General features: G+C 48.8%; 1 protein-coding gene across 1 annotated transcript in view; it reads left to right on the forward strand.

The window, feature by feature from the left end:
* LOC120042525 (dystrophin-like) overlaps positions 1-12,503 on the forward strand; it is a gene marked incomplete at its 5' end in the record, with an annotated part of 86,551 nt that overhangs the window by 49,990 nt on the left and 24,058 nt on the right. The window contains 1 exon segment of the mRNA XM_038987366.1: positions 6,798-6,976. Within this exon segment, the coding sequence (XP_038843294.1) occupies positions 6,798-6,976 (179 nt within the window).

The following is a 12,503-nucleotide window of genomic DNA, read 5'->3' on the forward strand; positions in this document are numbered from 1 at the left end:
CAGCATTGAGAGAGAGAGAGAGAGAGAGAGAGAGAAGAGAGAGAGAGAGGTGGTGAGTGTAGGTACACGGAGAGAGAGGTGGTGAGTGTAGGTACACGGAGAGAGAGGTGGTGAGTGTAGGTACACGGAGAGAGAGGTGGTGAGTGTAAGTACATGGAGAGAGAGGTGGTGAGTGTAGGTACACGGAGAGAGAGGTGGTGAGTGTAAGTACATGGAGAGAGAGGTGGTGAGTGTAGGTACACGGAGAGAGAGGTGGTGAGTGTAGGGACACGGAGAGAGAGAGAGAGAGAGAGAGATAGGTGGTGAGTGTAGGGACACGGAGAGAGAGAGAGAGAGAGAGAGAGAGAGAGAGGTGGTGAGTGTAGGGACACGGAGAGAGAGAGAGAGAGAGAGGTGGTGAGTGTAGGGACACGGAGAGAGAGAGAGAGAGAGAGAGAGAGAGGTGGTGAGAGTAGGGACACGGAGAGAGAGAGAGAGAGAGGTGGTGAGAGTAGGGACACGGAGAGAGAGAGAGAGAGAGAGAGAGAGAGAGAGAGAGAGAGAGAGAGAGAGAGAGAGAGAGAGAGGTGGTGAGTGTAGGGACACGGAGCGAGAGAGAGAGAGAGAGAGAGAGGTGGTGAGTGTAGGGACATGGAGAGAGAGAGAGAGAGGTGGTGAGTGTAGGGACACGGAGAGAGAGAGAGAGGTGGTGAGAGTAGGGACACGGAGAGAGAGAGAGAGAGGTGGTGAGAGTAGGGACACGGAGCGAGAGAGAGAGAGAGGTGGTGAGAGTAGGGACACGGAGAGAGAGAGAGAGAGAGAGGTGGTGAGAGTAGGGACACGGAGAGAGAGAGAGAGAGAGAGAGAGAGAGGTGGTGAGAGTAGGGACACGGAGAGAGAGAGGTGGTGAGTGTAGGAACACGGAGAGAGAGAGGTGGTGAGAGTAGGGACACGGAGAGAGAGAGAAAGGGTTGATGAGGCTAGGGGCTGAGGGATGTTGTGGTGATGTCTGTCTGTCTACTGAACAGACTGAATCAGCACAGAGCCAGTTGGAGCTGCAGCTGTGGCCTTCATTAACATGGCTAGCTACCTCACACTCCGATGGGAGACTATAAAGACAAGTGTGCATCCTAAATATGGCCCTGGTCAAAAGTAGTGCACTATATAGGGAATAGGGTATTAGTTGGGCTATGTCCTAAATGGCACCCTATTCCCTGTGTTGTGCACTACTTTTGACCAGGACCCACATATGGACTCACTCAAAAGTAGTTGACTATATTTGGAGTAAAGGGCAGTTTCAGACCCCTTGTGTGATTCTGCCAAATAAAGAAGCCTCACCATCAACTGAACGGCACTCTGTCTCCGTTTACCAACCGCTTATCTTCCCTCTGGGCTCAACACACCACCCTGCCATCCATCAGTTTCTATGGTTTCCATTATTCTGGTCTCCAGCTACCTCTGTGTGATGGATTAGGCGAGGGGGGGTTGAGTCTCTTCAAAGTTCCACTGAAGCCTTTAATTCCATTGTTTTCAGATCGTGTGGGTGGACTATTTTTTGGCAAAGCGCTCCAGGCGTCTCAAGTGGAAAATAGTTCAACTTTTGTGCAGTACCAGTGCTGGGAAAACAGGCGGTGTGATCGATGACTCTGGCATCAATTACTCTGCTCTTTATTAACTGCTCTGCCATCCATTACAGTGGCTGGTGGATACGGTCTTAATGAAGGCAGATGTGGCTGCAGTCTAGCAGCATGTCAGCCAGCTACAACTCCACACAGCTCTGTATAGATGAGGCATTGTTTTCTAGTGCAATGATGTGTCCCTCTGAACGTCATCATGACTAGAGAGGAAGGGAGGATGAGAGGGAGAGAGATAGAGGATGAGAAGGAGAGGTAGAGAGGGAGTGAGATAGAGGATGAGAGGTAGAGAGGGAGAGAGATAGAGGATGAGAAGGAGAGAGAGGGAGTGAGATAGAGGTAGAGAGGTAGAGAGGGAGAGAGATAGAGGATGAGAAGGAGAGAGAGGGAGTGAGATAGAGAATGAGAGGTAGAGAGGGAGTGAGAAAGAGGATGAGAGGTAGAGGTAGAGAGGGAGTGAGATAGAGGATGAGAGGTAGAGGTAGAGAGGGAGTGAGATAGAGGATGAGAGGTAGAGAGGGAGTGAGATAGAGGATGAGAGGAAGAGGTAGAGAGGGAGTGAGATAGAGGATGAGAGGGAGTGAGATAGAGGATGAGAGGGAGTGAGATAGAGGATGAGAGGTAGAGAGAGGGAGAGGTCGAGGATGAGAGGGAAAAGTAGAGGATGAGAGGGAGAGGTAGAGGATGAGAGGTAGAGAGAGGTAGAGGTAGAGGATGAGAGGTAGAGAGAGGTAGAGGTAGAGGATGAGAGGTAGAGAGAGGGAGAGGTAGAGGATGAGAGGGAGAGGTAGAGGATGAGAGGTAGAGAGAGGTAGAGGTAGAGGATGAGAGGTAGAGAGGGAGTGAGATAGAGGATGAGAGGTAGAGGATGAGAGAGAGGTAGAGAGGGAGTGAGATAGAGGATGAGAGGTAGAGAGAGGGAGAGGTAGAGGATGAGAGGGAGAAGTAGAGGATGAGAGGGAGAGGTAGAGGATGAGAGGTAGAGAGAGGTAGAGGTAGAGGATGAGAGGTAGAGAGAGGTAGAGGTAGAGGATGAGAGGTAGAGGTAGAGAGGGAGTGAGATAGAGGATGAGATGGAGTGAGATAGAGGATGAGAGGGAGTGAGATAGAGGTTGAGAGGTAGAGAGAGGGAGAAGTAGAGGATGAGAGGGAGAAGTAGAGGATGAGAGGGAGAGGTAGAGGATGAGAGGTAGAGAGAGGGAGACGTAGAGGATGAGAGGTAGAGAGAGGGAGAGGTAGAGGATGAGAGGTAGAGAGAGGGAGAGGTAGAGGATGAGAGGTAGAGGTAGAGGATGAGAGGTAGAGGTAGAGAGGTAGAGGTAGAGGATGAGAGGGGGATATAGAGAGGAAGTGAGGGAGAGAGCATGAGAGGAAGATTAAGAGAGGGAGAAGAAGAGATTATTAGAATGAGCTAGAGGAAGAGAGGATTAGAGAGAGGTAGAGGTGGAGAAGAGAGGTACTGTAGAGACAGAGAGAGAGGAGGAGGTAGAGAGTATAAAGGGAGAGAGAGTTCCATGTCTGTGATGAGAGAGAGAACGAGGGAAAGAGAGGAAGCAGTGCCATGTCTGTGATGATTGTGTCGATGTGATTGAGTCTCATCAGCAGTAATGAGATATCAAATGGTTCCTGTCGGCCAGGTTATTAGCAGGCTGAATGAGGCAATAAAGACAGAGGTATAAATAGACCATGGAGCATCTTATACAGAATACAGACAGGATTCAGACAGGATTCAGACAGACTACAGACAGAATACAGACACACATTGCTGCTGCAGGCAGGGACATAAACCCTCTCATACCAGTACATTAAAACCTATGTGTGTTCTCATATAGAGATAGATGTAGAGGTGAGAGACAGAGAGAGTAGGAGAAAGAGAGGGAGTAGGAGAAAGAGAGGGAGTAGGAGAAAGAGAGAGATTAGGAGAAAGAGAGAGAGAGTAGGAGAAAGAGATAGAGAGAGTAGGAGAAAGAGAGAGGGAGTAGGAGAAAGAGAGAGAGAGTAGGAGAAAGAGAGGGAGTAGGAGAAAGAGAGAGATTAGGAGAAAGAGAGAGAGAGTAGGAGAAAGAGATAGAGAGAGTAGGAGAAAGAGAGAGGGAGTAGGAGAAAGAGAGAGAGAGAGTAGGAGAAAGAGAGAGGGAGTAGAAGAAAGAGAGAGAGAGTAGGAGAAAGAGATAGAGAGAGTAGGAGAACGAGAGAGGGAGTAGGAGAAAGAGAGAGAGAGAGTAGGAGAAAGAGAGAGGGAGTAGAAGAAAGAGAGAGAGAGAGTAGGAGAACGAGAGAGAGTAGGAGAACGAGAGGGAGTAGGAGAAAGAGAGAGAGTAGGAGAAAGAGAGAGAGTAGGAGAAAGAGAGAGAGTAGGAGAAAGAGAGAGAGTAGGAGAAAGAGAGAGAGAGAGAGTAGGAGAACGAGAGAGAGTAGGAGAAAGAGAGAGAGAGTAGGAGAACGAGAGAGAGTAGGAGAAAGAGAGAGTAGGAGAAAGAGAGAGAGTAGGAGAACGAGAGGGAGTAGGAGAAAGAGAGAGAGAGAGAGTAGGAGAAAGAGAGAGAGTAGGAGAAAGAGAGAGAGAGAGAGTAGGAGAAAGAGAGAGAGTAGGAGAAAGAGAGAGAGAGAGAGTAGGGAGAAACAATGCATGCAGATGAGAATTAGGCCGATACCCGTTAATTATCAAAATCCAGAAAAGAGCCGTTAAATTCTACAACCACCTAAAAGGAAGCGATTCCCAAACCTTCCATAACAAAGCCATCACCTACAGAGAGATGAACCTGGAGAAGAGTCCCCTAAGCAAGCTGGTCCTGGGGCTCTGTTCACAAACACAAACAGACCCCACAAGAGTCTCAGGACAGCAACACAATTAGACCCAACCAAATCATGAGAAAACAAAAAGATAATTACTTGACACATTGGAAAGAATTAACAAAAAAACTGAGCAAACTAGAATGCTATTTGGCCCTAAACAGAGAGTACACAGTCGCAGAATACCTGACCACTGTGACTGAACCAAAATTAAGGAAAGCTTTGACGTTTGATGTACAGAATCAGTGAGCATAGCCTTGCTATTGAGAGAGGCCGCCGTAGGCAGACCTGGCTCTCAATAGAAGACAGGGTATGTGCACACTGCCCACAAAATGAGGTGGAAATTGAGCTGCACTTCCTAACCTCCTGCCCAATGTATGACCATATTAGAGACACATATTTCCCTCAGATTACACAGATCCACAAAGAATTCGATAAACTCCCATATCTACTGGGTGAAATACCACAGTGTGACATCACAGCAGCAAGATTTGTGACCTGTTGCCACAAGAAAAGGGCAACCAGTGAAGAACAAACACCATTGTAAATACAACCCATATTTATGCTTATTTATTTTCCCTTTTGTACTTTAACCATTTGTACATTGTTACAACACTGTATATATACATAATATGACATTTGAAATGTCTTTATTCTTTTGGAACTTCTATGAGTGTAATGTTTACTGTTCATTTTATTGTTTATTTCAGTTTTGTATATTATCTACTTCACTTGCTTTGGCAATGTTAACATATATTTCCCATGCCAATAAAGCCCCTTGAACTAAATTTAATTGAGAGAGAGAGCAGGAGAAAGAGAGAGAGAGAGAAGGAGAGAGAAGGGTGGAAAATAAAAGGTGGATCCATACCAAACAGACACTGCTGCTGCAGGACATGTCACTCAGACAGACCCAGACATGAACCCTCTTATAGATAAAGAACATGGACACTTCAAGAGAGCTTATGAGAGATGATAATGCTGTAAACCTTATGATATATGATAATGCTGTAAACCTTATGAGAGATGATAATGCTGTAAACCTTATGAGTGATGATAATGCTGTAAACCTTATGAGAGATGATAATGCTGCAAACCTTATGAGAGATGATAATGCTGTATACCTTATGAGAGATGATAATGCTGTAAACCTTATGAGATATGATAACGCTGTAAACCTTACCAGAGATGATAATGCTGTAAACTTTATGAGAGATGATAATGCTGCAAACCTTATGAGATATGATAATGCTGTAAACCTTATTAGAGATGATAATGTTGTAAACCTTATGAAAGATGGTAATGCTGTAAACCTTATGAGAGATGGTAATGCTGTAAACCTTATTAGAGATGATAATGATGTAAACCTTATCAGAGATGATAATGCCATAAACCTTAGGAGATATGATAATGCTGTAAACCTTATCAGAGATGATAATGCTGTAAACCTTATGAGAGATGATAATGCCGTAAACCTTATGGGAGATGATAATGCTGTAAACCTTATGAGAGACGATAATGCTGTAAACATTATGAGAGATGATAATGCTGTAAACCTTATGAGAGATGATAATGCCGTAAACCTTATGAGAGATGATAATGCCGTAAACCTCATGAGAGATGATAATGCTGTAAACCTTACGAGAGACGATAATGCTGCAAACCTTACGAGAGACAATAATGCTGTATACCTTATGAGAGATGATAATGCTGTAAATCTTATGAGAGATGATAATGCTGTAAACCTTATTAGAGATGATAATGCTGTATACCTCTAATGGTTCATATCCTCCAGGATTTTATAGGACGTGTCACCGATGATATGTCTCACTCACTGCGTCCCAAATAGCACCCTATTCCCTATATAGTGCACTACTTTAGACCAGAGCTCTATGATCCCTATAGTGCACTGTAAAGGGAATAGGGTTCCATATGGGATGCAGACCTGTCTGGTTTCTTCTTTGATGAATCATAGATGTTAACCCTGCTGAACCTACAGGAACCTTTAAACACACATTACTGTCTTCTACACTCCTTCACTGCACTCCTCTCTCTTCTCAGTGGGTTTTATTGTCTAGTGGTCAGTGGTACTGAGTCGAACCTCTCTCTCTCTTTTTCCATCCATTCTCCTCTCTCTCCTATATTCTTTCTCTGTCTCACTCTCTTTGTCTCTCTCCTCTCCTCTCTCTCTCTGTCTCTCTCCTCTCTCTCTCTCTCTCTCTCTCTCTCTCTCTCTCTCTCTCTCTCTCTCTCTCCCTCTCCTCTCTCTCTCTCTCTCCCTCTCCCTCTCGCTCTCTCTCTCCTCTGTCTCTCTCCCCTCACCCTCGTCTTCCCTCTCTGTCTCCCTCTCCCTCCCCCCTCTCTCATTCTCTCCCTCCCCCTCTCCCCCTCTAGATGTGGCGGTGCTGCACCCTGATAAGAAGTCAGTCATCATGTACATAACGTCTCTGTTCCAAGTGCTGCCTCAGGGCGTAACCATGGAGGCCATCCAGGAAGTAGAGACTCTGCCTCGGACCATCGTCAAGCAGGAGGAACACTTCACCATCCAGACCCAACAACGCTACTCCCAACAGGTACACACACACACACACACACACACACACACACACACACACACACACACACACACACACACACACACACGCACACACACACACACACACACACACACACACAGGTAGACACACACACAGGTAGACACACACACTTATTCATCAACATACACCACAGAAACCAAATCCATTTCCAAGTCATTTTTATTCTGGAGTCAGTCACTCACTCTCATGTCATCCTGATGTCACAGTCATTTCCCTCCAATTTCATCTACATTTTCTTTGTTTATGTCCCCACCGTATCAGTCTTCATCTTGATGACTCCAATGACATTGTTACCGTGGTAAAGTCAAGGACGAATGGCATTTTATTACCATAGTAACACGCCATCGTCACCATGACTAAGATGACTCTATCGCCATGGTTAAGATGGCATATATATATAGTGCACTACTTTTGACCAGGGCTTATAGTGCTAGGGTCTAAAGTAGTGCCCTACATAGGGAATAGGGTGCAGGCCGTCTGTATCTCTATATGTTACTCTGGCGTTTTCATAATGGTAAGAGGGCATTTCTTTCCCAAGGTCCCCTGGGGCAGCATGCCTTCTCTTCTCTCTTCTCTCTGCCGCCATGCAAACCGAAGCAGAAGAAATCACTAGGCGTTAGCAGCTGGAACAGCTGGGACTTTCAATCAGAGTTGTTGACTGTTTTATTGTTTCTGTTCCCTGTGGGTATTTCTCTCTGGTTCAGCTGTTGTGTTGTGACATGATGTTGTCTGTTCTACTGGGTCTCTGGGTCTGTCAGCTCTGGTCTCAGTCTGTCCTCCAGCTAGTTCACTATGTGTTCAGAGTCACGTCCCAAATGGCACCATTTTTTCTCCCTGGTTTTGTGATTACGATCTTGTCTCATCCCTGCAACTCCCCAACGTGGCTCGGGAGAGGCGAAGGTCGATTCATGCGTCATCCGAAACATGACCCACCAAGCTACGCTTCTTAACACAACGCCCACTTAACTCGGAAGCCAGCTGCACCAATGTGTCAGAGGAAACACCGTTCAACATGACGACCGAAATCAGCCTGCAGGCGCCCGGCCCACCACAAGGAGTCGCTAGAGCGCGATGAGCCATGTAAAGCCCCCTTGGCCAAACCCTCCCTTAACCCGGACGACGCTGGCCAATTATGCGCTGCCCTATGGGACTCCCGATCACAGCCGGTAATGACACAGCCTGGGGTTCGATCCCAGTGACGCCGTAACACTGTGAACAATGCATTGCTGACCAGGAACTCTGGACTGAAGGGTCTTGGGCCTCCCAGGGCCTCTGAAGTGAAGGGTCTTGGGCCTCCCAGGGCCTCTGGAGTGAAGGGTCTTGGCCTCTCAGGACCTCTGGACTGAAGGGTCTTGAGCCTCCCAGGGCCTCTGGAGTGAAGGGTCTCGGGCCTCCCAGGGCCTCTGGAGTGAAGGGTCTTGGCCTCCCAGGGCCTCTGGAGTGAAGGGTCTTGGCCTCCCAGGGCCTCTGGAGTGAAGGGTCTTGGCCTCCCAGGGCCTCTGGAGTGAAGGGTCTTGGCCTCCCAGGGCCTCTGGGGTGAAGGGTCTAGGGCCTCCCAGGGCCTCAAGTGAAGGGTCTTGGCCTCCCAGAGCCTCAAGTGAAGGGTATTGGGCCTCCCAGGGCCTCTGGAGTGAAGGGTCTCGGGCCTCCCAGGGCCTCTGGAGTGAAGGGTCTTGGCCTCCCAGGGCCTCTGGAGTGAAGGGTCTTGGCCTCCCAGGGCCTCTGGAGTGAAGGGTCTTGGCCTCCCAGGGCCTCTGGAGTGAAGGGTCTTGGCCTCCCAGGGCCTCTGGAGTGAAGGGTCTTGGCCTCCCAGGGCCTCTGGGGGGAAGGGTCTAGGGCCTCCCAGGGCCTCAAGTGAAGGGTCTTGGCCTCCCAGAGCCTCAAGTGAAGGGTATTGGGCCTCCCAGGGCCTCTGGAGTGAAGGGTCTTGGCCTCCCAGGGCCTCTGGAGTGAAGGGTCTTGGCCTCCCAGGGCCTCTGGAGTGAAGGGTCTTGGCCTCCCAGGGCCTCTGGAGTGAAGGGTCTTGGCCTCCCAGGGCCTCTGGTCTAAAGCAGTGCACTATGTAGGGAATAGGGTCCCATTTGGGACGTATTCCATATCTGTCTGTGATGTGACTGCTGTCATCTCATATCACTGGTATAGTGTGGTTATCCAACACCCTCCACCCCAGTTCATACATGTTCAGCTGTTATAGTCAAAGTGTTTCAGTAGTGTAGCTGTAGTAGAAATATACACAGTGAGCAAAACATTTAATGATAAATGTTATCTTAACTCCTTTAATTGCTATCTTTCTGAGTCACTATTCTATTGGTGGGACTATAAATTGTGATACTGACGGATGGATATGTGGCGGAGAGAGAGACGATAGAGCGAATGAGAGAGAGAGAGAGAGAGAGAGAGAGAGAGAGAGAGAGAGAGAGAGAGAGAGAGAGAGAGAGAGAGAGAGAGAGAGAGGGGAGAGACAGAGAGAGAGAGAGAGAGAGAGAGAGGGGAGAGACAGAGAGAGGGGAGAGACGGAGAGACGGAGAGAGGGGAGAGACCGAGAGGGAAAGAGAGAGCGAATGTCAGAGAGAGAGAGACAGCGAGTGAGAGAGAGAGACAAAGAGGAAGAAAGAGAGATAGGTAGAGAGAGAAAGAGAGTGAGATAATGAGAGAGAGATGAGAGAGAGGGAAATGAGTCTAGCTGTCTGGAAGACGTCATTATCCTTCACTTCATTTATCATCATTTACACCAACTGCCAGGACTATCTCTCCCACTCTGATGCAGACAGACAGGACTATCTCTCCCACTCTGATGCAGACAGACCGGACTATCTCTCCCACTCTGATGCAGACAGACAGGACTATCTCTCCCACTCTGATGCAGACAGACAGGACTATCTCTCCCACTCTGATGCAGACAGACAGGACTATCTCTCCCACTCTGATGCAGACAGACAGGACTATCTCTCTCACTCTGATGCAGACAGACAGGACTATCTCTCCCACTCTGATGCAGACAGACAGGACTATCTCTCCCACTCTGATGCAGACACGCAGGACTATCTCTCCCACGCTGATGCAGACAGACAGGACTATCTCTCCCACTCTGATGCAGACAGACCGGACTATCTCTCCCACTCTGATGCAGACAGACAGGACTATCTCTCCCACTCTGATGCAGACAGACAGGACTATCTCTCCCACTCTGATGCAGACAGACAGGACTATCTCTCCCACTCTGATGCAGACAGACAGGACTATCTCTCTCACTCTGATGCAGACAGACAGGACTATCTCTCCCACTCTGATGCAGACAGACAGGACTATCTCTCCCACTCTGATGCAGACACGCAGGACTATCTCTCCCACGCTGATGCAGACAGACATGAGACAGGAAGACAGGAGACAGACAGACAGGGAGACAGCAGACAGGGAGACAGGAAGACAGCAGACAGGGAGACAGGAAGACAGCAGACAGGGAGACAGGGAGACAGCAGACAGGGAGACAGACAGACAGCAGACAGGGAGACAGACAGACATCAGACAGGGAGACAGGAAGACAGGAGACAGGGAGACAGGAAGACAGCAGACAGGGAGACAGGAAGACAGCAGACAAGGAGACAGACAGAGAGCAGACAGGGAGACAGATAGACAGCAGACAGGAAGACAGCAGACAGTGAGTCAGGAAGACAGCAGACAGGGAGACAGACAGACAGCAGACAGGGAGACAGACAGACAGCAGACAGGGAGACAGACAGACAGTAGACAGGGAGACAGACAGACATGGAGACAGACAGACAGCAGACAGGGAGACAGACAGCAGACAAACAGGGAGACAGACAGGGAGACAGACAGACAGCAGACAGACAGACAGACAGACAGGGAGACAGACAGACAGCAGACAGGGAGACAGACAGACAGGGAGACGGTTCAGTTCACAGGCTGAATTGTCTGGATGAGTTAACATAGTTTAATATATTCAGCTGTAGCTCAGGGGACTGGGTTTAGGACGTTCAGGGGGCTGGGTTTAGGACGTTCAGGGGACTGGGTTTAGGACGTTCAGGGGACTGGGTTTAGGACGTTCAGGGGGCTGGGTTTAGGACGTTCAGGGGACTTGGTTTAGGACGTTCAGGGGACTGGGTTTAGGACGTTCAGGGGACTTGGTTTAGGACGTTCAGGGGGCTGGGTTTAGGACGTTCAGGGGGCTGGGTTTAGGACGTTCAGGGGACTTGGTTTAGGACGTTCAGGGGATTGGGTTTAGGACGTTCAGGGGACTTGGTTTAGGACGTTCAGGGGATTGGGTTTAGGACGTTCAGGGGACTTGGTTTAGGACGTTCAGGGGACTTGGTTTAGGACGTTCAGGGGACTGGGTTTAGGACGTTCAGGGGACTTGGTTTAGGACGTTCAGGGGGCTGGGTTTAGGACGTTCAGGAGTCTTGGTTTAGGACGTTCAGGGGATTGGGTTTAGGACGTTCAGGGGACTGGGTTTAGGACGTTCAGGGGACTGGGTTTAGGACGTTCAGGGGGCTGGGTTTAGGACGTTCAGGGGACTTGGTTTAGGACGTTCAGGGGATTGGGTTTAGGACGTTCAGGGGACTTGGTTTAGGACGTTCAGGGGACTGGGTTTAGGACGTTCAGGGGACTTGGTTTAGGACGTTCAGGGGGCTGGGTTTAGGACGTTCAGGGGACTGGGTTTAGGACGTTCAGGGGACTGGGTTTAGGACGTTCAGGGGGCTGGGTTTAGGACGTTCAGGGGACTTGGTTTAGGACGTTCAGGGGGCTGGGTTTAGGACGTTCAGGGGGCTGGGTTTAGGACGTTCAGGGGGCTGGGTTTAGGACGTTCAGGGGACTTGGTTTAGGACGTTCAGGGGATTGGGTTTAGGACGTTCAGTTGGGGAAGCCAGGTTCCGTATGTATCAAGCTTCTCAGAGTAGGAATGCTGATATGAGATCAGTTTTGCCTTTTAGGTCATAATGAATACAATCATCTCGACAAGGGGGACCTGATCCTAGATCAGCAGTCCTACTCTGAAACTCTGTGAAAAAGGGCCCAGAGCTGTCATACAGCCTGGCTCACAGTGTATTGTTGAGATGTGAGCGGTTCTGATCCAGACTCTGTTGTTCAGACTGGGGAGTTACAGTAGGGGAGGGGTTAATCCAGTATAATGGATGCTGCTCTCTCTGTCTTTAGGGGAGGGTTAATCCAGTATAATGGAAGCTGCTCTCTCTGTCTTTAGGGGTTAATCCACTATAACGGATGCTGCTCTCTCTGTTTTTAGGGGTTAATCCAGTATAATGGATGCTGCTCTCTCTCTGTCTTTAGGGGTTAATCCAGTATAATGGATGCTGCTCTCTCTCTGTCTTTAGGGGTTAATCCAGTATAATGGATGCTGCTCTCTCTGTCTTTAGGGGTTAATCCACTATAACGGATGCTGCTCTCTCTGTTTTTAGGGGTTAATCCAGTATAATGGATGCTGCTCTCTCTCTGTGTTTAGGGGTTAATCCAGTATAATGGATGCTGC

Source organism: Salvelinus namaycush, unplaced genomic scaffold, assembly GCF_016432855.1.
Source record: "Salvelinus namaycush isolate Seneca unplaced genomic scaffold, SaNama_1.0 Scaffold706, whole genome shotgun sequence".
NCBI lineage: Eukaryota > Metazoa > Chordata > Actinopteri > Salmoniformes > Salmonidae > Salvelinus > Salvelinus namaycush.